Genomic DNA, 25,006 nt, shown 5'->3' on the forward strand with positions numbered 1-25,006 from the left:
GACTGTCTGTCCCCTGCCTCTCCTCCAGCCCCACTTGGCCAACCACGGGGTTCCAAGAGTTTCTGTTCCCATGTGAGCCACTGGCAGGTTGTAGGCCTGACTGCAGGGGTGGCACCGGGTGGCCGTGCCCCCTCCGCCACCTCGGAGCCTACACTGAGGACCGGGCAGCTCTGAGGCCTGCACTTGGCTCGAGCCACTGACTAACCGGAGCTGCCGCGGAAGCTGCAGAGCTCCTGGGTGCTGTCCTCCAGGTCACAGCCAGCTACACAGATCAAGGCGTAGGGTAGGATAATTCCAGATCCGTTCTGACAGCATCCAGAGTTCTCTCTGAGCCTCCTGCGCTTTCCAGGGTCCTACAGAGTGGGGCTGATTGTCCCGCACCTGTTTTGCCTCAGGCTCATAGCACTTAAAACAAAAACCTGTCAGGTGTCCAAGGGGCATCAGCAGACACCGTTGGGTCCTTTCCAGGGGAAAAACATAGCCCTTCCCAAAACAGTGATGACAGCAGTTTGGCATTTCCCAGGCTAGACTGCCTCTGCGTGTCACAGCTGTGGGGACACGAGAAGAGGCGAACGGCACAGGGAGGTCCCGTGGTGGGGCCGCCGACAGTCCTGTGGGAATGGCTCATTCCCCACACCTACCAATTTCTGTACTTTTCAGAATCCAAAGAGGAGGGTACTCCCCTCAAACTCAAGTGTGAGCTCTGTGGCCGGGTGGACTTTGCCTACAAGTTCAAGCGCTCCAAGCGCTTCTGCTCCATGGCTTGTGCAAAGAGGTGAGTGCCCCCCCCCCCCCGCTGTGTCCAGCCCCTTCCCTTCCTGCAGCATCCTGCCTCAGCATCCTGCCCCGTGTCCCACCCCCTTCAGTAGTAGTCTGCCCCAAGAGGCCCTCCGAGTGGCTTACCCAGCTCCCTGTTTCTTTGAGCTGCCTGGAAGCAGCACGTCACTAATTCACCCAGCACGAGAAACCAGAACCCCTGTGAGCGGATCAGAGAGGGAGCAGCACAGTCCAGGGACAGGAAGCAGCGCTTCAGCATGGCCGGCCCTCCTGGGCCCGCGGGCACCCATCCTCTTCTGCCCTTGGCAGCTACCACCTCCCTAGGGGAAGCCCCTCACCGGAGCTGTGCCCAGAGCCACTGCACTAGGTACCGATGTGCCCTTTGAGAGCTTGTGCTCAGCGGAGGAGACTAAGATCGTAGTGAGAACCATCGTCGCTGATGGGGAGCCGCTGTGTGCTAGGCTGTCAGTGTGCATCGTGTCACCTAGTCTTCAGAATAACTCTGTGAGGCAGGTATCGTTGTTGTCCCCTTTATACACGTGAGGAAACTGAGGCACAAAGGATAAGTAATTGTGCCTAATGCCTAGAGCTGGGGATTTAGACTCCTCTGACTCGAAAGCCCTATGTGGTCTTTGTCCCAAGGTGGAAAAGGCGGCTGGCCATGAAGCTCTGAGCCCCCAAAGGACAAGAACTCTAGGCCCCCAGGCAGAGGGGCTCTGCATGCCACCGAGAGTAAGGCCTCCTCAGCCCCCATTCCCTCAGGTCCTGCTGGAGAGAACAGGGCACCCTTGCGAAGCTTTGCCAAGCCACTTTCCAGCAGGACAGTGGACAGTGGCTTCCTGGCACAGGTCATATTTATTGTTGAACATGTCAGCCGTGAGTTCTTACCATGATCCACATTGTGGTGTCAAGCTCTCCACACACATTAGCTCATGTAGTTGTCAGACCAGTTCTAGAAAGTGATGGTCTCCTCCCCAGCTCCAGAGGAGGAAGCTGAGGCTTAAGTGCTTGCCCAGAGTCACACAGCTAGTAGTGAGTGATGGATTTAGGCTTGGAACAAATAGACGGATGCGGTTCTGCCAGATAGCTTGGCTGCTCTCCTTCTGCCCTGGCCCCTCCACCCTACAGCTTCGCTGACTTCCCTTGCTCCTGACTCGGGCAGGTACAATGTGGGATGCACCAAACGAGTGGGGCTTTTCCACTCAGACCGGAGCAAGCTGCAGAAGGCGGGAGCCACGACCCACAACCGCCGTCGGGCCAGCAAAGCCAGTCTGCCCCCACTTACCAAGGACACCAAGAAGCAGGTAGGAGGGCTGGCAGGGCCTGAAGCCCCATTCTCGTACATCCCCACCCGCTTCCCTTCTTAACATGACTGCGACACCCACATTCCTTTTCCACTGCTGACTTGAGTGTGCTCCATCATATCCTCATTTCTCGAATTTGTCAGATCAAGCCTTCCCCAAGCCCCTTAACAGGTCCCTTCATTTAGACCCATGGATGCTTATTTCAGTGACTTGGCCCCAATGTCCAGTTTGCCTCCATCCTTGACATCTGGGGCCATGGGAATGGGGTCCCCCCTGCCTGGACCTGTGAAGAGACAGGATGTTCCAGTTACCTCCTGTCTTACCTGGAGGGCTAGGTGAGAGGGCAGCCTGCATCCTTTCCCTCGCCACCCTGTTGCCTGCTTGAACATTAGAGCACTGAGTTCTTGAAGGGCTCTACAGGAACATGGCGTTGCTTATGAAATATTTCTTTAGCACCAGCTACATGCCAGGAACTCTGCTAGACTCTGAGGCTCAAAGTTACACTGAAGGCACTCAGCCTAGTGTGATGCTTCAGGCCTTATGTGTACTTTGCTGCTGCTTGTTATTGTTTGGTCATAAATCTCTTTAAGAATCTGATGAAAGCTGTGGTCCAAAATGTACGTCCACCAGAAATTTTACATGCTCTTTCAGGTGGTTCATAAACCAGAGCCCTGCTTTAAAATCCCACATCTAGAAGAAAAGATAGACGTATAGTCAGATAATCACAGTGCAGTGTGGTACATGCTCCAGTACTGGGAAGGACTAACTGCTTAGGGCCAGAGAGGGGCCAGCATAGAGGATGCTTTTTGATCTAGGAATTCAGACATATGTAGTAGACCAAGTGAAAAAGGGAGAATATACCTGCCTTTGCCATCACTCTGCTCAAGAGGGTTTATTCCCCCGTCCTGAAGAAAACTCTTTCTCTCTGCTCCCAGCCAACAGGCACTGTACCCCTTTCAGTTACTGCTGCATTGCAGCTAACACACAGCCAGGAAGACTCCAGCCGTTGCTCCGATAACTCAAGCTATGAGGAACCCTTGTCACCCATCTCAGCCAGCTCATCCACCTCCCGCCGGCGACAAGGCCAGCGAGACCTAGAGCTCCCTGACATGCACATGCGGGACCTGGTGGGCATGGGGCACCACTTCCTGCCAAGTGAGCCCACCAAATGGAACGTGGAAGATGTCTACGAGTTCATCCGCTCCCTGCCAGGTAAGCCCTTTGCAAGTCCCATGCCCACCTGGAACAGCAAGGAGTGAGAGGCGGCGGGATGGCTCACCTGCCGCCAGGAAAGACTAGGCAGCTCAGCTGATGACTCAGGTTCAGGAGCAGGGGTGCAGAGATGGAGAAGATGAGCTTCCTCCTGTAAGAGCTGCTATTCTAGCAGGGAACACAAACTGTAAGTAATATTCTACAGGTGGAATTTGATGTATTTGCTGGCATGGTAAAGGGTCTGTGTGAAATGCAGAGGTGATAATGTGATTCACCCTGTGTCTCTTCTGGGGCAGGTTAGGAGTAGGAGATGGGAGTAGGAGTGTAGGAAATCAGTCAAGGAAACCATCAAAATTAAGAAAATTTAAACTGAACGACAGTGGACAGGCCTTTGCCAGATGCAGAGATTGTATCAGGGAGCAGCTTGAGCAGAGGCACCAAGTCAGGAAAGCACATGACGTGGCTGGGACCTGCACGGATCCCGCGTGCAGTGCAGGTGGTTTTGAGGGCTAGACTCTAGAAATGGACCTTGGAAGACAAACCTCACACCCTTCACGAACACTTTCTGTGGGGCCCCCAAGCTTCTCTGCTGTTTTTTCTGCCTGTCTCAGCCAGCTGCTGACCAGGTCAGGTATTGATGGCCACCGCAAGCCCGTTACTCAGAGACTGGTGTGGGGTATAACGGTTAAGGACACAGACTTCCGAGTCAAACAACTGGGCTCTCATCCCAGCTCTGCCACTTGACCCAGTGTATGAGTTATCTTTTGCTGCATCCCCAAATGTATTGCAGTTACTGTGGGTAAGGAATTGGAGAGTGGCTTGCTGGGCAGTTCTGCTGCAGGGTCTCTTATGAGGTTGGGATGAAGATGTCAAGCTGAGGTGATCTAAAGGCTTGACTGGGCTGTAGGATCCTCTCGCCAGGTGCCTCCCTTAGGTGATTCTCAACTAGAGTAGGCTGTTGGCAGGAGGCCTCAGGCCCTCTCCACATGGGCTTCCTCAGAACACTCAGGCTGGAGGGCTGTCAGGACATGGCAGCCAGTTCTCCCCACAGGTGGTGATCCAGGAGTGCAAGGTGGAGACCAGTGTGCCCTTTATGATCCAGCCTCAGAAATCACACACCAGACTGTCACCTCCACAATATGTTATTGGTCACACAGGTCAACTCTGTTCATTGTGTGAGGGGACTCAAGAGAGTGTGAAAAGGAAGCAAGGATCACTGGGAACCCTTGGGAAGCTGGTTACCATAGTTCACCACTGACTCCCATTGATGCATGTTCCTCCCTCATACAGAATACCCTTACCCCTGCCCAAGTCCCCACAGTCTCATCCTATTACAGCGGTAGTTTGAAGTCCAGGAGCTCCTCCTGTAAGTCAGGTCCAGGCACAGATGAGGCTCCTTGGGATCCAGCTCCTCAAGTATGATTCCTCTCAGTCTGAAGACCTGAGAACTAGAGACAGGTTATCCATTCCCTCCACAAACCCAAGATGTGGTGGGATAGGCAAAGGATAACTGCCTTGGACATGCCCATTCAAAAAGGGAAAAAACAGGATATAGGAATCACTGATCCCTACCAGTTCTGAAATCTAGCAGGACATGTATTGGCATTTCCTTGATTAGGACTGTAAAGCCTAGGAGTGACTCTCTTTCACTTTCGAGTCTTTCAACCCTTTGAGTTGTCCTTCCTTTCCCATAAATGGTTGTCTGAGTTTTCAGTGGAGTAGTTTTCTCAGGCTACTTCCTATTGCTTTTTATTTTGTATTACCTCTGTAATACTGAATTTTGTATTATGCCCAGTCCAAGCAAGCAGTGTTTCTGCCAATACAATTCTCTCAAAATCTTTGTGAGCTTCCTATGAATTTTGTTGGACTTTACTCCATTAAACAAATACTGTACCCAAAAATGTCTTCAAGGTAAGCCTTTCTCTACATCAGTCTGCTTCTGCAGCTGAGGGACAGTGCCCTTAATGGTCTTTGAAGCCCTGCTGTTGAATGGAGAGGATCTGTGTAGCACGCCCATAACATCCTTAGAGAGCCTTTTGACTGAACAGTTATCTGAGGCAGTACCTGAGATCTTTCTGAGGTCTTAACAAAAGATTTAAATCACACTCTCAGTTTCATCTTCAAACCGTATTTTCTTGACTATGTCTTGGATTGGATCTTTGCCTAGAAACCATTTCTTAACTTGAGCCTCATTTGCCACCTGCAGAGGCTAAGGATTTTCAAAACCAGCAAATCCTGGCTCCTTTATGTTAACAGCTTTTCCTTTACCTTCTCTCTCCTCTCCCCTAACGGCAAGCAGCAATCAAAAGCCAGGCAACGCCTTCAGCATTCCGCCTGAAAATCTCCGTAGCCATGTCACTCAGTTCATAGGTTATTAAACTCCCCATATTACCACCAGCAAGTGTTGCTAAATTTCCTACTATTTCATAACAAGGATCCCGTTTCTTCCAGTTTCCAGTAACAGTTTGCTCATCTTCCTTTAAGCCTCCCCGCCAGTTTCCTCAAAGCCCATCAGACTTCTCCTCCCAGTCTCTCAAAGCACCTTAGATTCTCAGCACTCTCCTCAGACTCCTTCCAGCCCCCCCACTGCTGCCTCCAGGCACACCCACATTTTCAGGGTTTTGTTATGGCACATACCAAAATCTGCATTAGTTATCTGTTGCTGTGAAACAAACTACCCCAAAGCTTAGTGGCTTAAAACAATAATCACTGATATCTCAAGGGCTCTGTGGGTCAGGAATGTGGAGTGGCTTAGCTGGGCAGTTCTGCTGTGGGGTCTCTTACGAGGTCTCAGTCAAGATAGCGGCCAGAGCCGCTGCTGTCTGGAGGTTTCGAGCTGGAGGATCCACTCCCGAGGTGCCTCACTCACATGGCCCATGGGGGGGCTGCTGTGGGCAAGAGGCCTCGGCACCTCTCCACTGGGGCCTCTCCAGAGGGCCGCTTGAGCATCCTCGCAGCGTGGTAGCTGACTCACTCCAAGATAAAGTATCCAAAAGAGCCGAGTGGAAGCTGCTGTGCCCTTCATGGTCCAGCCTCAGAAATGCCATGCTGTCATTTCGCCACACCTTGATCTCCCAGGTGCCCAGTTCATTGAGGGGAGGGGTCTGGACAAGGACCCGCAGAAATAAGGAGGCGTACAATCACCAGGGGCCGCCCAGCAGTCTGGCTACCTTGGGGGAGGCACTTAGCCTCTCTCCGGCTACAAAATGAGAACAGCAACCCCTTCCCCAAGGCGCAGTTATGAGGCTGAAGTGAGATGACATGTCTGAAGTTCATGACTGCCGGGAGTGGACACTGGTCGCTCTGACTGATGCTGTCTTTGGTGGTGTCCCCGCAGGCTGCCAGGAGATAGCAGAGGAATTCCGTGCCCAGGAGATCGACGGGCAAGCTCTGCTGCTGCTCAAGGAGGACCACCTGATGAGTGCTATGAACATCAAGCTGGGGCCCGCCCTGAAGATCTATGCTCGCATCAGCATGCTCAAGGACTCCTAGGGCCGCCAGGCAGCCGGGATTCTGGCCCAGGGCTCCTCCTCCCACCTGAGCAGAGCCAGACAGACATTCCTGAGGGGGCCAGAAATGGGGCCAGGTGGAGGGAAGGGGCTCTCCCTATGGGGCATGGCTGGTGAGGAGGTCTTGGCACCTCCCCAATGGCTCTCAGGGGCCTTTCTTTCTGTGGGAGGGGCAGAGAGGTGGGTGGCGCAGAAGATGGGGCTTTATGCTTGTAAATATTGATAGCACTGGCTTCCTCCAAAGTCCCAATACTCTAGCCCCGCTCTCTTCCCCTCCCTCTGTCCCCCGTTTTCCAGGGGGTATATGGTCAGGGCTCCCCAACCTGAGTTGGGTTACTTCCAAGGGCAGCCGTCAGGCCTGGAGAGAGGCCTTGAAAGCCCTTGCCTGCCTTCCTCCCACTTCTTTCTCCGGGCCTGGCTCACTCTTCCGTGGCCAGCTTCTCCCCCTTCAGCCTGTTTCTGAAGCAGCCAGGGGTTCGCCCCCTTCACCCTGTGCAGGTGGAGAGAGAGAAGCTGGGCCCAGTTTGGCCATGCCTGCTGGCACAGACGCCTTAACGCTGTGTGTGTGACTGTGTGACTGTGTGGGAGCCTGGACTGACAGAAAGGCCAAGCGCCACCCTCTGGCTTCTCCAGGTGTTTTGTAGCAAACAGCCACTTAGTGCTTTGTCCTGGACTCCACTCAGCCTCAGGATGGGGAATAGAAAAGGAGGACAGCCTCAGTGCAGAGGCATGATCAGAAAGCGATGAAGATAAGGAGATTTCCTTCCCAGACTTGTCAAGATGTCTCCGAAGCCCCTTCCCCACACTGTGAAGTCCCCCTGACTGCCCTGCTGTGTCACAAACAGCATTAAGGAAGCTGCCGGTGGGCTGGGCCAGGCCAAGCTTCCTGGCCTGCCTGCCCGCCACCCTGGAAGCCCCAGGGGTGGGTGCCCAGAGAACGGCCAAGGGCAGAGAAGAGCTGGAGTGACCGCTGACGCGAAGAAGGCAGCCTTTGGCCTCCCGCTCCCACACTTCTTTGCCTCTCGAACTTGCTAGCAGCAATTTGAGCTCCCTGCAGAGGAGGCAGGGCAGGAAGGGTGAGGGCCTGCCTCTGACCTGCCCTGTCCTTGCAGGCTCCCGGGGAAGAGTGGGACTCCCCCCCCAGGAAGAGCGTGGGCACCTTTCTCGCTTGTTCTATTCCCCACTCACACCCCCAGGCAGGGTTGGAAATGAAGGACTTTTTTTAACCTTTTGTTTTTTAAAAATAAACCTGTAAAATCTGTTTCCTTTGTGCTTTTCTCCCCTGGGAGTGCCTGTCTCTGGTCCTGAATGGCTACTTTTCACCCATAAAGAGAAGGGTGGGTCCCTGGGTTGGAGGAGGGACAACCACCTTAACTGACAGCATACCCTCCACGCTTTTCTGGGGTCAGGTCATTTGAGGGTCTCCTTAGTCCCAGTTCATGCGAGAAAAGCAGACCCCATCTCTGAGGCAGAGTGCCTTCAGCTCTGAGCCCCGCTCCCGCCATTCCTGCTGGGGAGACGTGATGTTCCCGGGCCAGGGCCAGGTGGAGCCCCTGGGGCAGAGCCCCGCCGCCACTGCCCCGCAGATGCCTTCTTTGTCGCTGCTCGGGGTCCAGGACAGCCTTGGGATGGCTTTGCTTCACGCAGCATTTTTCTTTAGCAATTTTTGGACGCTGAAACAGCAAATTATTAGCGTCAATGTCCTCAAGGAGGTGACACCTAAGCCTCCAATAAAGGAAAAAGGGTGTTCCAGAGCCAGGCAGTTCATGCACAGGCATGATTAGCATGAAGATGAAAGTGCAGATTAGCGGGCAGGGTTGGACGAGGCGTGTGTGGCCAACCGAGGCTCATGCCGACCGTGTGACCAGGCCCTGTGCTAGAATGAGGCCTTCATGGTGAACCAAATGACCCCATGTCCTGCTCCCATGGAGCTTAAAATCGCCCTGCGTCTGCCCCAGGGGAAGGGAAGGGAAGGGGGAGGTAGGTTTTCCTTAAGGCAGTGTTTCCGCCCCTGTAAAGCATGGGTTTGAGGCCTGGGCCCCCCACCTGTTCAATCAGCAGGTGGGGCTAAGAAAGATTGAGCACAGTAAAGTTCAAGAGCCAGTGCCTCTCTGGATAAGTCCTCTGGAGAGCCTGTTAAAATGTAACTACTCACCTGGAGGAGGAGGAGCAGCAACCCGCTGATTGCCCAGAGGGTGGAGCCAGGACTGGAATCTTTTGTTAGGAGGTGGGGAATGGCTAAGAAGATGGGCCTGTGCGCGCCCCTGAGCTGAGGCCCGGTGGGCAGGCAGGCAGAAAGAACCTTGAGGAGGGTGCCTGGCGGAGAGGGAGCCGGTGCGCTGCCCCTCCCACTCCAGGCCACGCAGCAGGCTCACCAGGGCCCCTGTGGCTCTGGGCATCTCTCCACTCTGAACCTCGATTTTTCTTTTCTGGAAGACAAACCAGGCCCCACCTGAGTTTGTGTGTCAAGGAGAAGGAGGAAACCCAAACCACAATCAGCCACTGCATAACATTTCAGTCCTTGATGGCATATACAATGGCGGTCCCATAAGATGGTACCACGTAGCCCAGGTGTGTTGCAGGCTGTACCATCAAGGTTTGTGCAGATGCACTTTGTGGTGTTCGCACAACGATGAAATCACCTGACAATGCATTTCTCAGAACGTGTCCCCGTCGTTAAGCACCGCGTGACTGTACTCCTAAAAGAAGATGTGGTGGATTTGAGGGAACCGACAAACAGGTGAGTATTGGCACCATTCCTTTCCTTCCGGTGAAAGACCCTAACCTATTGTAAGCTTGGACAGTGCTTCCTTAAATATGCATTTGCTCCTGTGGTTTACACTTTACACAGAATTTTGCAAACCCCTTTTGATCATGACCCACTGTTTAATGTTTCTCACCCTCGTACACATTCTTAAATATATATAACAAACAAAAATTTCACAGAAGAATACCTACCCTCCCGTCCGATGCATTCTGATATTTTCACTTCTCATCCTGTTCATACCTTTTAAATCTGGGTCACAATCCACCAAACTGACTTCACAGCCCTCTGATGAATCATAACCTGCACTTTTAAAAACCCTGCCCAGTGTAAAAGTAAACTTTCCAGAACTGTTCCATATCCACTGTGGTGTGGCTCTTGCACAGACCCGGGTGACTGGTGTACACACCTCATTTTACTGAGGAAAAAGGGCTCCTCAAAGGGCATTGTCCAAGGTCACAGTCAGGTGACCAGAGCCCTTGAGACCTGGCTGAAGCAACAGCGGAGCCTGACCTTTCCCAGGACGGGAAGACACTCAGGAGGGGTCCAGGGAGCCCTGTGGGGGGCCAGAGGAGTCAGTACAGAAGAGCCGAGAGCCTCTGGCCAACCAGAGCTAGGCTTACTCAGAGCCACTCTCCTCCAGGCGATTGGCCCCTGGGGGTTTCCCAGCCCCCACGCCATCCTGGGGCCAGCTCTCTCCAGCAGGCGCCACCCCCAAGCAAGTTCATCCCTGCTAGGTCCTGTGGGTGTGGTTTCTGACAGATGGCCTGAGGCTGCTTTGTCCCAGTCACCAGGAACAGTCATTTCTTCCCTGGCTCTGAGCTGAGAGGGCTCTTGGCAGGCTGTCCCACCAGCTTCTCAGCATGGTTTTCAAGGAGCGACTCAGGTGAGTGGGGACACTGCGGGGTGGGGGGGAAGGAATGGGTTGTGACAGCTGACCTGAGAGGAGTCCAGGCTGGTGGCCAGAACAGTCGAGGAGGCACCAAGGCTAGCCTGCTGAGTACCAGCTGAGCTGTATAGGTCCTGGAGGAAGGTGACTCTGAGAGGGGACATCACCCAAGGGGTAGACGGTCTATGGGGACCAACAATGGGGTGAGGGAAGACTGCATCCTGGGAGATCTCGTAGCCAGTGAAGAGCTGGATAACTCCTCTTGCTTCCCTTAACTCTGAGCCCCGCTGGTGCACCAGAGGACCAGGCCCCGGGGGCTGCATCCCCACGGTAACTGAGAGCTCTCTCTGTTCCCAGAGTGACCGTCCAGGGTTGCAAACCTGTTCCCACTTAAGAACTAATGACTGATCTTTAACCCCTTCCTAAAAGCAAAGAGGGTAGAGGGAGCAAGCTTGAGGGTCTACCTTCTGCAGGTGGAGGTGGGGTGGACGGGGTCCCTTGGAAAATATCTGAGCAAGGATTGTGGAGGAATGGTTCAGGCAGAGGCCTCTGCACACGAAGGACTCCCAGGCTGGGGCCGGGGAGGGGGCGGCAGGAGCTGGCGGGTGACTACCGCGGGCCTGAGTCTCAGCACCCTCCCAGACCTCACAGTTTGAGTTCACCTGGGCCACTTGGGGACAGCTCTGCCTGACTGGCCCAGCCAAGGCCCGGTGCCCAAGATAAGCACTGGTTTGCCCTACCTTGTTTGGGAAGGGGCTGGCTAAGAGGATTGGGACAGCATCCGAGGACAGAGAGAGGTCCCCTCCAGCCTGCCTGCTCCTGCACCTGCAGCACAGACATACCTTCCACAGTGTACCTCCCGGGGCAGTCCTGCTTCCAGGCGCAGCCGGGAGGCCCACTTGCAGCCAGAAGTCCAGGAGCACCGCGTAGACCTGGAAAGTGAGGAGAGAGAAAGGCTTCTTGCAGGAGAGGCACTGACTGGCAGGAAACCTGAGGTGACTTGGGAGGAGCCAAGCCCATGGGGCCTAACAAAAGGGCCAGGGACCCTTGGGGGATGAGCCTCAGGGCTGAGCTGGGGCCAACTCGTGGGAGTCCCAAATGCCATGCTCCGACTTCCGAGACAGAGAGATCTAAGTTCAAACCTCAGCTCCACCACTTACCAGCTGTGTGACCCCGAGCAAGTGAATTAACCTTTCTGAACATCAGTTTCCTCATTTATAAGATAGAGATAATCATAGCATCTCCTTCAAGGGATTGTGGTCAGACTTCAATGAGACAGGGACCAGAAACACTCGGCAGAGTGTCTGCCCCAGGAAAGGTCTATGATTATTCACAAAGAGGGCAGCCTTAACCCTGAAGAAAATGGAGTGTCAAGCAAAGGCGGAACAGTCAGTTTGGGAAAGAGAACAAAGACAAGCAACCCATTCATTGCTTCATTCATTTACTGAACAAACAATTATTAATACACGAACTATGAGGCGGGCTCCCAGAGTTGGCACCGAGAATACAAAGTCTAATAAAACAGGAAGCTCGTGGTCTGGTGGGGCGGACAGTCACAGATGGTTTGGCAAGTGTTGAGGACGGGTTTGCACAGGTCCGGAGGAGCAGCTCGGGGTAGAGGGTGTCAGAGGGGGAGGTCGAGGAAGGCTTCACAAGGGGGGAAGCTGGGTGTGGAGAGTGATTCTGAGTTTGGTGGTGGTTGATAGGAAAAAGCAATCTGGGCAAAAGTAGAGTGGAGATGGGGAGGACACCAGGTCGTAGGCAAGTTCAGGAAACTTCACAGGATCAAGACTGGGAGGCAAGTTAGGAGATGGTTATAGGAATCCAGATGAGAAACAATGAGGCACGAATGGGCTCAACGGGAGGCACTGAACGGCTTCGCTACAGGGGGAGGGAGCAAGGGTCCCACTTGGGTAACTGAGATCCCCGCAGAGAACACAGAAGGAAGAAGAGATCATGAGAAATGCAAAAAACTCTGCTGGAGGAGGACTGAGTTTGAGGCGTCTGTGGGACACCCAGGCGGACACAGCTGTCCAGAGACACACGACACCTGAGTCCAGCTTTGGCTGGAGACAAAGACTGTGGAGTCACTGGTAGAGAGAAGCCAGGGGTGAAAGAGGATGCACAGAAAATTGTAACTGAGATTCAAATGACAGAAAGACAAGCCACGCGAAGGTGAGCAAGAGGGCAGGGGGACTGGAGCGCAGCAGGCGAGTGCAAAAGGGAAAGGGAGAGACAAGGAGGGCGCAGGGGCCGAAGGCACAGTTCTTTGCAGACCAGAGTCCAGGGTGTGGGTTTTATTCTAAGAGCAGTGAGAAGTCACTGGAAGGTCTTGAAGACGGGAGAGGCATGTTCTCCTTGATGTTTCTGAAAGATCATTCTGGAGAAGTGACCGTTGGGGACAGGACTAGAAGCAGGGAGGTTGGACAGGAGCTGTGAAAGTTATCCAGGGGAGGGAGACGATGGCTGCAGTAGAATGAGAGGCAGTGGATGGACTGGGGTGTGTTTGTGGGAGGGTCCACAGGGTTTGCTGGGGGACTGCATATGGGGAATGAGAGAAGGAGGACTCCTGGGTCTTCAGTGTGAGAAATGGGCTAGGTCATTTACTGAGATGGAGGAGACATGAGTGGGGAGCAGGTTTCTGATGAAAATCAAGAGTTCCTTTTTGGCCACATAAGTTTGAGATGCTTCTGAGACATCCAAGTGGAGAGATCAGGTGGCACCAATGCCCCCGGTGTCCTCTGACACTGAAGCCACGATGCCCAGATCAGTCCCTCCAGAAGCTCTGGGCAGTGGCTTGGCCCCCACCCCCGTTCCAGGAGGGAAGCCTGACAGTGGGTGCGGTATAAGAAAGACAGTTGGAGGCCCAGCCCGGTTGCATAGTGGTTGGGTTTCCCGCTTGGCTTCAGCAGCCTGGGGTTCACAGGTTCGGATCCCGGGTGTGGACCTAGCACCGCTCATCAAGCCACACTGTGGCAGCAATCCACATAAAAGAGAGGAAGATTGGCACAGATGTTAGCTCAGCAACAATCTTCCTCAAGCAAAAAGAGAATTGGCAACAGATGTTAGCTCAGGGCCAATCTTCCTCACACACACACATACACAGAAAAGAGAGACAGTTGGTCTTTGGCCAAGTTTCCCCATGTTCCTGGAAAAGAGCTCCTAAAACCTTTGGAATTTTCCAGTAGGAGTGCCTTTCGTTATTCCTAATGAGCCCCTCTCACTGGTGAATTTATGCTGATGAAGTGACTTAGGGTGTGGTCCCTAGATAGCCTCAGGACAGGATTGATCACTGGAAAGACCAGGTGATTAGAGGCTGGGAACTTAGCCCCACTCCGGACCTCTGACCTCCAGAGAGGGAAGGCAGGGCTGAATATTGGGCTATAAAAATTCTTGAACAACAATATTCAGAGAGTTTCCGGGTTGGTGAACACATCCATCTGCTGGGAGGATGGCGCACCCTAGCTTCATGGAGACAGAAGCTCCTGAGCTCGGGACCCTTCCGGACCTCACTTTATGTACCTCTTCAACTGGATGTTCATCTGGATCCTTTATAACAAACCAGTAAATGTAAGTACAGTGACTTCCTGACTTCTGTGAGCCGTTCTAGCAAATTATTGAAGCAGAAGACGGGATTGTGGGAACCTCTGATTTATAGCCAATCAGTCAGAAGTATGGGTGGCCCAAGATTTGCAACTGGCATCGGAAGTGGGGGAGATCTTCTGGGCCTGAGCCCTTTCACTTGTGGGATCCGATACTAACGCCAGGTTGATAGTGTCAGAATTGAACTGAATTACTGGACACCCACTTGATGCTGGAGAACTGAATTAGTTGTTGGTGTTGGAAAACACCCAGAGGTTGACGAGAACATAAGGGGAAGACGGGTAAAAGATGAGTGTGAAGAAACAGACATCATTTTCTTCTGTTAGATAACAAAAGGAACGTGCTCATTGTGCCGCAGCGCGTTACAAAAGTATATCAAGTGAAAAGTTGGAGCCCTCTCCTCCCTCCAGCCTCAACCCACCACTAAGTGGTGTGTCTCCTTCTGTTTTCACACTGTCCAATATGGGGCTGTCCACCAACCCCAGGCAGCTACCAAGCGCTTGAAATGTGGCGAATTCCAAGTGAAATAAACTCTAAGTCTAAAATACACCCTGGACTCAGGATTTAGACTTAGTATAAAATAAGAATGTAAAACATCTTAATTTTTATATTGATTACATGTTGAAATGATAATTTGGATATATTGGGTTAGAGGAAATATTACGAAAATTAATTTCAGCGGTATTTTTCACTTTTTTTAATGTGGCCACTAGAAAATTTTAATTTACATATCTGGCTCGCATTATGTTTCTCTTGGACGATGCTGTTCTAGATCTTTTCCTACCTGTTTATAAAAGAACGTAGATACACATAGTAAATGCGAGGGAACACGGTACAGGGGCTTTCCCCTCCCAGAAGGGAGCTCTGTCTCTGCACAGAGCTCTGTTGTCTCCTTTTCCACGCCACTCATTAGGACCTGTTTTCCAGAGCGGACATATAAATCTACCTCATCCTTTTTAATGGCCATGTTGCTTTCCATTGTGTAGGTATGCATAATTCATTCACCAATTCCCCACTGGTGAACACTGCGCTTGTCTGTGCCTATCTGCTTTTCAAACAATGAAACAATGAACATCCTTGGCCCCCCCCCCCCGACTGTGGAATCTCCCTTTTGAGAGGTGGCAAAGCGGGGTCAGGTTTGAGCACTTCAATGTGACAGTCAAGGAACCAGGTTTTGCCGGCTTCTTGGGCGGGGCTAAGAGATGTGGACTTTATCTTGCAGTCTCTATAAGCTTGTTACGGGCAATGGGCGGGGAGGGTCTTGGGAATAAAGGGGAAAAACCCTCCTATAACTATTGCACAAACACTTCAGTTCTTTTTAGCCTTATTTTCTGGTGCATGTTTTTATTCTTGCTAAACTGTAATTCCAGCGCCCACCAATGTTAGATCCTGCTTTTTCATTTAAGGTTCCTGCGTCAGCATTTTTTCACGTGATCGCAGGGTCTTCGTGGAGCGCTCACTTAGCCAGTCCCCTCGGCTGGACAGCAGGGCCTTTTCAGTTGTGTCTGAGCGGCCTACATAACGCCTTCCGCCCAGGATTTAACCAAGCTCAAGTCTCTCGTGTGTAAAAGAAACACACACCTCCATCAGTCCCACCCTTCAGCCCCCTCCAGTTACCATCCTCTTTCCTCCTTATAGCCAAACTTCTGGAAAGAGACGCCTATTCCCCCTGCCTCCACCACTGCACCTCCACTGACTCCTCCAGCCCTCGGTCCCCTGCCCGGTCCCACCTGGGCCCTCCGTGCCTGGGCCCTGGCTCTTCCTCTGCTCTCCTCCTCTTTCCTGTGACACCCCTGCCGGCCTGTGAATCCCAGAACTCTCTCCTGGGCCTCCCTGCCTGCTGGGCTCTGGCTCCCTGCCCCCAACCAGACAACCAGGCATCATCTCCTTTCCCGGTCCCCCAGCCCTGTCCCTCTAATCAGTGACCAAGTCCTACCCACCCCACCTCCTGCTGACCAATTGCTCCTCCCCACCCCACACCAACACCCTGGTTCATGCCCCCGTTAGCTCCCACGGGCTGGCACTCGACCCTAACCTGTTTTCCTGCCTCCAGCCGCGCTTCGCCTGTGTTCAGGCTCAACAGTTCAGTGGTAATACTGTCTTTCAAATACAAATCTGACTGCAGCCCTGCCTGGAGGAGATAGCTGTCAGGGCTCCCTCTGGCCCTCACGATGAAGTCCAAACCCCTTAGCCTATAGGCGGGCCCTGGGGGACCCAGCTCCGGCTCACCTCCAGCCTCAATTCTCACACTCCATCTGCTCCCCACGCCTGCAGCATGACTGGCAGCGCCCTGTCCCTCCAGGCTTCTATCACCTCCCCACTTTTGCACATTGTTGTTTCCTTTTCATGGACCTCCCTTCTTCCTCCACTGCTTTCTTTGCCTGGATAACTTCGAAATCTTCAGGTCCAAGCTTAGAGTCCCCTCCTCCGGGAAGGCTCCCTGACTCCCTCCCCTTCTGTCAAGGCTCAGGTGCTACTCTCCAATTTGCCCTCATAGCTCTTGTATTTACACTCACCACGGCCTTCACTGTGCTGTGTTCCCTTCACCTGTTTTTGATCTGTCATCTGACCCATTCCCTCCCCTCCTTCCTCTCCACATCTTGCTGACTCCACTCCCTGAAGACGAGATCTGTATCTTGCTCACCTTTGAATCCTTGACCTAGCACAGTGCTTGGTTCTGAGCTGGCACCCATAAATACAGGTTGAACGCATGCATGGACAGAAACTAGCGAACGCCTTGACACATAAACTTCTCCTGCACTGAAGATGGTCTCTGAAGGATTCCCAGAAGTTGGGGTGATTGGACTAAAGGGGTGAATATGGGAGGCTTCCAATCCCACAGCTAAGCAGCTTTCCAGCCAAGCGGCAGCAGTCTCCGCTCCCCCTGGAAAGCGTGAGAGCCTGTCTCAGGATTCCTGCCGCGGGGCTATTTTGGTTTCTTTCTTTTTAAAAAGTGCTCATTTTATAGGCAAAGCATTCCACCGTGTTCTAGTTTGTATGTCTTTGATTGCTAGCAAGGGTGAACGTTTTTCCATATGTTTGCCTATTAAATGTACAGCTTCTTCAAGGACTTACCTGATCGTGTAACGTGGACACTGGTAGGGCAGGTTGGCGTTTTAGGAGATGACTTTAGGGGCTGGGTAGGGAGTGGCTGGAAGCTGGGAGGTGGCTGCTGCAATAGCTGTGGTCAGGTATGAGCATGCAGGGTCACTTGAGGCTGGGGGAACGGGAGGGGCAGAGACAGGGCAGATCGAGGAGGCTAAGTCAACCAACCTGGGGACCGACAGCAGACGCGGGCGAGGCAGAGAGAGGGGCGGGGTGTGCCCAGGTTTCTGGCTTGGCCAAGTGAACAGAAGGAGGTGTGCGCGGATACACACACACACCCAACTGTACGATGCCTCTCTGGGGTATTTACTAGCTACACCTGCTTAGGAACAGTGACATGGGGCAGCAGAACAGGCAGGCGCAGGAGGAGCTGATCAGGCAGGCTTCTTGAAAGAGACAGAGACCGGGGGCGGGGGGGGCAGGGAGTGGAGCTGGGAGGTTGTCCAGGCAACAATGAGGATCACTTCAGGAATAATAATAATAAACACCAGGTAAAGTTAACTGAGCTATTGCTACATGAAAGGCCTTGTTTGAACCGCTTAGCATATTAACTCAATATCCACGACAGCTGTCTGATGCGGGTATTCTTCTTCTTCTTTTTTTTTTGGTGAGGAAGATTGGCCCTGAGCTAACATCTCTTGCCAATCTCTTTTTGCTTGAGGAAGACTGTCACTGAGCTAACATCTATGCCATTCTTCCTCTATTTTGCATGTGGGACGCCATCTCACCTTGGCTTGATGAGTGGTGCATAGGTCTGCGTCCAGGATCTGAACCCGGGAACCCTAGGCCACCAAAGTGGAGCATGCGAACTTAACCACTATGCCACAGGGCCAGCCTCCTTATTATCCACATTTTATAGATGAGGAGACTGAAGTACAGAGGTCCAGAACCTTGCCCAAGCTCACACAGCTAGTAAGTGGTGGAGCTGGGATTCAAGCGTGGGGGTCTCGCCCCAGTGTCCATGCTTCCCATTTATGGTTCCAGCCTCTCTGGAGACACGGGCACACAGCAGGGCTGAGGGGAGGCTGGATGAAATCCTTGGGAGGAGCTTATTAAGATTCTCAACGTTTGGGGCCCTTCCTGGAAAACAACCCCAAAGTCTGCCTCCTGAGCCAGGAATGGGGCTGCTGAGCTCTGCCGGAGGAACCCAGCCCGGGGACTGGAGCCACCAGGGACACGTGGTCCCTGACCACTGCTGGCCCTCCATGCAGCCCAGCAACTCATCTCAGTCCCAGACTGCTCTCAACTCCCACCCACCAAGCCACAAACTGCCCCGCCTCCCCTCCCAGTCTCTCCTCCTGTTCAGGGCCAGTCCCACCCCTGCCCAGGCCGAGCACTCCAACCCCTAATGCTCCCATCCCCCAACCTGCCCAAGGTCATGCCCCGAAGCACTGCTGGGAAAAGCAAAGGACTGTATGTCTAAATGCTCATCGGAAGGGGCCTGGTTAGGGAAATGATGCTATCTCCAATCAATGGCATATCGAGCAGCTGGAAAAGGGTAAGGAGGCACTTAAAGTGCTGAAATGCAAAAACCTCGAAGACAGTGGTCAGTGGAAAATGCACGGTGCAGAACAGCATCTCTACTGTACTACCATCTAGGGGCGGGGGGAGAAAGAGGCAGGAAAACAGAATTTGCTACCATCCTTGGATTTGCCTGTATATGCATAGACTATTTCTGGAAGGATGCATAAGAAACTGGTAACACCGGTTGCCTCCACGTAGAGAAACTAGGTGGCTGGAACAGGAAAGATGTTTCACTGTATGCACTCTGGATGCACTCTTGTACCTGTGAATGTCTGTACCACGTGAATAGAATATACTCATATTCAAAAAAAGCAAATAAAATCAAATATTAAAGTTACATAAATAATCTCTCATATACGTGTGTGTATATATAAATGAGTTGCTGACGCCCCTCCCCACCTCCCAGGGCCTGGAAGAGAAGCTTCTGGCGGCTGATCCTACTTGCACTTGGCCTCTCAGGGCTGCTCCTGTACGGGCTCCCTGTAGTCAGGTACAACCTCCTTCCCCCAGCGCTCGAGGTGGGACGGGCAGGGGCAGGGTTCAAGTGGATCTTTCCAAGTGCCTCCTTGAGGGATGGAGGGTGGCGGCTCTCCCTCCTTGCAAGGAGCAGAGCCAGAAGGCTCCAGAGCCAGCTGGCTTGCCCCTCACTGCTGCCCCCACCCCACAGGCATCTGGAAGTCCTCATCCCCATGGGCGTCTGCCCTTTGGCCAGAAGGCCCATGAGAGACAACTTCACAGGTCCCCTGCAACCCTGGTAAGGTGCTACTGTCTCTCCCACTCCCAAATGCCCACATCCCCTACAGAGCTCTGCCCCAGGGGCCCTGCCCTCCCCACATCCCCCACCCTGGCAGAGCAGGGACTCTGCCCACCAACCCCAGCGGCCCCGTAGGGTCACACATCTCCCAATCCTCTGTCTGTGCTGGATCTGGGCTAAGGACTTCTAGGGGCAGGGACTGGGTGTGACCCTTCTGTGGGTCCCCAGGGCCCCGCACTGGGGAGGTGGCAGTGAGCATGCACCAAGCTGGTGGATGAATGCACCTGTCTCCCTATCTCTGCCCTGGCCAGGGCCCGGCCTGAAGTCCTGACCTGTACCTCCTGGGGGGCCCCCATCATTTGGGATGGGACCTTTGACCCAGATGTGGCCCAGCAAAAGGCTGTAGAGCAGAACCTCACCATTGGGCTGACCGTCTTCGCTGTGGGCAGGTAAGGCCTTGGGAGGGGAGCAGTGCCGTCCAGGCAGGGAGTGGGAGGGCTACGCAGGTGATGTAGGGGGCACCCTGTTACTCTGTGTCATAGGATCTCAAGGTGAAGCAGGAGGCAAAGACAGCACCCCTTGTCCCAGACTCCCAGGGTGAGGGCAGGACCATCCCTTCCCTTTCCCTCCTCCCTGCACACCATCACCACGGAGCGCCCCCCAGAACAGGCAGCCAGGGGCTCAGAATCATGTCCCGGAAGGATCCTGTCCAGGGGCTGGGGCTGTCCATCTGGAGGCACTGGGCTTGTGAGAAAATGATGGAGTCCTTCAGGGGAGAAGGTGAGAGGACGAGAGAGCAACTGGCTAACAGGCAATGGCCCGGCTGCAGGATGTCACTGGAGGGCAGTGGCTCAGGGGCTGGCACACAGTAAGAGGAGGGGAGTAGGTTTGCCATGCAAGTCTGATGGAGGAGAGGGGCCGGGGAGGTAAGGGTTTCTGCAAGGGGTGAATCCGAGCTGGGGAAGAGGGAAGTGAGGACAGGAGAGAGAGGCTGAGAAAGTGGGAGGGTCAGCAGACCAGAGGACTCCGTGAGATGGGAATGTCGCGGGTGGCATCCCAGAAAGTGGGCTGGATGGATGGGGGACACAGAAGGGATGGGTGAGGCTGCAGTTCTGGAGGTGGGACAGACTGATGATGACCAAGTCAAGGGAATGGCCGTGGAGGCAGATGACTGAGGAGGGTGGAGGACGGAATCACTGCAGAAGGAGTCAATTCCGATCGGAAACGACTGGAAGTGAGGGGCCTGGGCACTGGATGGGCCCCCAGGTATGAAGAAGGAACCTGGAGGGGTAGGTGGAGAAGAAACCCCAGAGGCACTGACCTCTCCCCCATTATGGATGACAGGGGTGTCTAAGCTGGGTATCCACTTTCCAGATGCAAAGAGGACTCCTGGCTAAGAGTGGCAATCAGCTAGTACAAATGTAAGGCACTGAGGTAGAGTCCAGGGCCATTACAAGAAAAGTTTCTAATGGAACAGGCTGCTTTGGGAAGGCAGTGAGAGCTCTGCATCTAGGAAGGGATATCCAAAAGTCTGGGGAAGGAATTCTGTCATCAGATACCCCACACAACCACTCAGAGCTCCTGCAATTCCGTGCCCCACACTCTAAAAGGAAGAGACAGCCAGGCGGGACCCTGGGAGGCAAGGGAGCAAACAGGGCCAACGACTGACCCATGGGCCAGCGGGGCAGAACTGCTGGGTCACTTGGGGCTTTGGCCTCTCCCAGGGCCTTGGTGCCCCCATTTCCATTCTGGATGCCAAGGAGGGTATTCCTGTACCAGCCCCTGGGGTCAGGGTCTCTGGGTCCAGAAATCCCAGGGTCCTGAGGTCTCGAGTTCCAAGGTTCTGTGAGTTCAACACCTTAGGATGCTGGGGCTTCCAAGGTCTCTGGTTCCAGTTTCTAACAGTTCCCCCAGGAACAGAGCAAGTGCAGGTACAGGCACAGGCCCTGATGCCAAGCTGGGTTCAAATCTCAGCTCCACCACTTACCAACTGTGTATGCGTGCACAAGCTACTACAGCTCTTTGTGGCTCCATCTCCTCATCTGAAAAACAGAGATAATAATAAATGGAGAGCATTCAATGAGATAATGCAGGCTGACTTAGAACACCGTCTGCCACATGAGAAATGTTCAAAGATACTAGCATCATTGTTACTATTTCAGAAGCCTAGGATCCCAAAGTCTGTTAATACAAAGTTGGCAGTATTACAAACGTTCCAGATGTCTGTGTAAGAAACTACCACAAACTCAGTGACTTAAAACAACCATTTACTATTAGCAGTATAGCTCATTACTTTGTGGGTCAGGAATTCAGACAGGGCTCTGCAGGAAGGCTCCTCACTGCTCCTGAATGTCTGAGTCTCGTTCAGCCGACTGGTGATGACTGCTGGGGCACCCTCTCCAGGCGGCCTTCCACGTGGCTAGCTCCGGCTTCCTCACATCGCTGCAGCGCCCAAGTTCTGGGAATTCTTAAGCGAAGGCTCAGCGCTCTAGGCACAAAGGCTAACGCCACCAGTCCTCCAAGGGGCCAGCACAGCCTCACTTCCTATCGATCAAAGCAGTCGGGGGGGGGCCCAGGTTCAAGGTAGGGAACACAGGGCCCCTCAGGGCAGGCGTGTCCTCATCATTAATCCACCCTGAAGGATGCTGGCACTGGAGAGCTCGATGCCAGGGACTGAGGTTGTTAAGACTCCAAGGGCGGGGAGGTCCAGGAAGCAGAGCCGGGAGGCCAGGGGCGGGGAGGGGGATGCTGGTGGGCGGCGCAGGCTGACTCGGGCCGCGCCGCCCTGCAGGTACCTGGAGAAGTACCTGGAGCGCTTCCTGGAGACGGCCGAGCGCCACTTCATGGTGGGCCAGCGCGTGGTGTACTACGTGTTCACCGAGCGCCCGGCCGCCGTGCCCCACGTGCCGCTGGGCCCTGGCCGCCGGCTGCGCGTGGAGCGCGTGGAGCGCGAGCGGCGCTGGCAGGACGTGTCGATGGAGCGCATGCGCACGCTGCACGAGGCGCTGGGCGGCCGGCTGGGCCGCGAGGCGCGCTTCGTCTTCTGCATGGACGTGGACCAGCACTTCAGCGGCGCCTTCGGGCCCGAGGCGCTGGCCGAGTCGGTGGCGCAGCTGCACGCCTGGCACTATCACTGGCCGCAGTGGCTGCTGCCCTTCGAGCGCGACGCGCGCTCGGCCGCCGCGCTGGCGCCCGGAGAGGGTGACTTCTACTACCACGCGGCCGTGTTCGGGGGCAGCGTGGCGGCGCTGCGCGGGCTGACGGCGCATTGCGCGCGGGGCCAGCGGCAGGACCGCGCGCGCGGTTTGGAGGCGCGCTGGCACGACGAGAGCCACCTCAACAAGTTCTTCTGGCTGCACAAGCCCGCCAAGGTGCTGTCGCCCGAGTTCTGCTGGAGCCCCGACATCGGCCGGCGGGCCGAGATCCGCCGCCCGCGCCTGCTCTGGGCGCCCAAGGAGTACGCCCTGGTGCGCGCCTAGCCAGGCCAGGCCTCGGCCTGCCCCCGGCCGGCCCCCCGGCCCGGGCCCTGGGGCCCCGCGAGGGCCCGGAGCGCGCGACAGAGGAGAGTCAGCAGGTCCCTCCTGGAAGAGGCGGCCTGGCCCTTTGGAGCGCAGACAGGATTGGATGGAAACAGCCCTCCCGCCTCGCTCTCGCGCTGGGCCCGGGGTGGCAGGAGGAGGTCCGGCTCAGGGAACTTGTCACTGGAGAGAAAGATCCCCTTTCCCTCGCTCACAACAGCGACTGGGGCATGACTGTCTGTAGACCTTTCCCTTTTTTTTTTTTTTTTTAAAGATTGGCATGTGTGCTAACATCCGTTGCCAATCTTTCTTCTTTTTTTTCCTTCTCCCCAAAGCCCCCCAGTACGTAGTTTTATATTCCAGTTGTACATCCTTCTGGCTCTGCTATGTGGGACGCCGCCTCAGCATGGCTTGATGAGCAGTGCCATGTCCGCACCCGGGATCTAAACCGGGGAAACCCAAGGCCGGCAAAGCGCAGTGTGCCAACGCAACCGCTTGGCCAAGGGCAGCCCTGACCTTTCACAGCTGATACCTCCTGAAGATGTTACCGAACCTGAAGTGAGTTCGCTCACCCGTTGCGCAGCAAGCCAATCTCTGACACCGGGGGTGGTGGAAGAAAGTAGGAACTTTATTTTTGCACAGCGCTGAGCAAGGAGAGAGGGCAGCTAACGCTGAAATTCCAAAGTCCCCGAAAAGCTAAAAGGAAGGGTTTTTATTTGGGGTTTTAGGTAGGGGAGGGGGAGCATATGGCCTTGCTGGTCGGAGCTTTCCCACCAGCCTGTCTCTGGCCTTGAGACACTTGCAGAGAGGAGGGAGCCCGTAACCTTGCTGGTCAGCAGCTTTCCCACCAGCTCGTATCTCTTTGTGGGGAGGAGACGGTCCAGGTGCTTGTCCTTGACGGTGTCTGTCTCCACGGAGGATAGCGGATTCTGGAGGCAGGAAGCCAGAGAGTAAGCAGGGAATGAGTGTTTTGGTTTTAACCCCATATATGCTGGGTTTAATGTGGGGAAACTGATACCAGGGTCGGTATCAAAGAGGTGTTTTAGCCTCCCCCTCCTCACCGCCCCCCCCTTTCTGTAATAAGACTGAAGCACAATAAGGAACATAACTGCCTAAGGACACAGGATCTCTGAGGCAGTCTGTAACGTGAGCAGCTGGAGGCCAGGACTGGCCCTCAGACCAAAGAGAGCTGCCTCTGGGCATGAGCCACAGGGAGCAACGCAAGTGGCATCTAGTCCCTTGGCTTTGCCCTTTCATTTCCCCTGTCCTCAAACATATTTGTACATAATTTTGTAATTTTTGTAATAAATTATTCCAAAAGTGTCCTTATGGCCCTTTCTCCTGGAGAGTTAAAGTCCACAAAAATGACGTCTCCTTGCTGAGGGGCCCGTATGGCTGTTTGGCCACTGTATCTGGGAGATAAGTTTCCCAGTCCGTAGCTGCTGTCCAGGCTCAGCATCCTCAGCGGGAAAAACACGGGCTCCGAATAGTGTGACATCATCAGGCCTGCCAGGAAAGGTGGCCACAGAGCCAAAGAGACAGGGAAGGTAACCACTGGAAGCCGCTGAGATACTGTCTGACAGTGGGGAACTCTGAGGCCCTGAGAGAGTGGGATGTCACTCCAGGTCTCCTGAATCCTTTATGTCGTTTTCATAGACCCTGTATTTTTAACAGCCTCCTCTGTTCCCAGGTAGGACAGCAATTTCAGCAATAAGCCAACCCTGATGGTTTTTACAATCTCATAATTTTTACAAGCAGCTTCCAATTATTAATAATGTGAGATAAGAGATCTCTCCCGTCTCAAAGGCAGCTCAGAGTTCCCCAGTGCCTCCTACCTCAACTAGATTAGCAAAACCCAAAAGGCCTTTTGGACTCTGGCTTAGAGACAAGAGAACAGGCCACGTGTGCTGAGGAACAGGTGATCGCTTGGTGACCGTGAGCTGGCACATCCCTTCCTCTGGTGGGGAAATGTCCTCCAGCTTACCCTGCAACATTCACCAAAGGCCACAAACACTGACCCTCACGGCCCCTGGGCCACTAGAGACCT

At 54.1% G+C, this 25,006-nt stretch overlaps 2 protein-coding genes and 1 long non-coding RNA gene across 10 annotated transcripts in view; 2 read left to right on the forward strand and 1 right to left on the reverse strand.

The window, feature by feature from the left end:
- Positions 1-8,063, forward strand: part of PHC2 (polyhomeotic homolog 2) — a 110,485-nt gene extending 102,422 nt beyond the window's left edge. For all 6 annotated transcript variants that reach the window (XM_070510401.1, XM_070510402.1, XM_044770295.2 and 3 more), the window contains 4 exons: positions 661-775; positions 1,940-2,081; positions 3,017-3,293; positions 6,631-8,063. In XM_070510401.1, the coding sequence (XP_070366502.1) occupies positions 661-775; positions 1,940-2,081; positions 3,017-3,293; positions 6,631-6,785 (689 nt within the window). In that variant the 3' untranslated portion in view covers positions 6,786-8,063. The remainder of the gene's footprint in view (positions 1-660; positions 776-1,939; positions 2,082-3,016; positions 3,294-6,630) is intronic.
- Positions 8,064-8,210: 147 nt separating this feature from the next.
- On the reverse strand, positions 8,211-11,419 carry LOC123285792 (uncharacterized). The gene is made up of 3 exons (XR_006527769.2): positions 11,298-11,419; positions 8,958-9,231; positions 8,211-8,475 (listed from the first exon to the last, which is right to left on the reverse strand). It is a non-coding gene; the product is annotated as an uncharacterized lncRNA (long non-coding RNA).
- Positions 9,807-24,887, forward strand: A3GALT2 (alpha 1,3-galactosyltransferase 2). 3 transcript variants are annotated; one of them, XM_014837852.3, is made up of 5 exons: positions 9,807-10,452; positions 19,094-19,177; positions 19,355-19,441; positions 19,753-19,890; positions 22,233-24,886. In XM_014837852.3, exons 1-5 carry the CDS (start codon positions 10,430-10,432, stop codon positions 22,918-22,920), a joined length of 1,020 nt encoding a protein of 339 aa, XP_014693338.3. In that variant the 5' UTR covers positions 9,807-10,429; the 3' UTR covers positions 22,921-24,886. The 3 variants fall into 3 exon arrangements, with proteins under 3 accessions (XP_014693338.3, XP_070366507.1, XP_070366508.1); XM_070510406.1 differs by lacking the exon at positions 9,807-10,452 and adding an exon at positions 10,473-14,025; XM_070510407.1 differs by lacking the exon at positions 9,807-10,452 and adding an exon at positions 14,032-18,075 and having other exon boundaries at positions 22,233-24,887.
- The last annotated feature ends 119 nt before the right edge of the window (positions 24,888-25,006 follow it).

This window comes from Equus asinus, chromosome 5 (genome assembly GCF_041296235.1).
Source record: "Equus asinus isolate D_3611 breed Donkey chromosome 5, EquAss-T2T_v2, whole genome shotgun sequence".
Classification (NCBI taxonomy): domain Eukaryota; kingdom Metazoa; phylum Chordata; class Mammalia; order Perissodactyla; family Equidae; genus Equus; species Equus asinus.

Coding starts and splice junctions, on each gene's coding strand:
- A3GALT2 (XM_014837852.3), top strand. CDS start 10,430: ATGGTTTTCAAGGAGCGACTCAG. Junction 10,453..19,093: donor GTTTTCAAGGAGCGACTCAG/GTGAGTGGGGAC, acceptor CCCACCTCCCAG/GGCCTGGAAGAGAAGCTTCT. Junction 19,178..19,354: donor TACGGGCTCCCTGTAGTCAG/GTACAACCTCCT, acceptor CCCACCCCACAG/GCATCTGGAAGTCCTCATCC.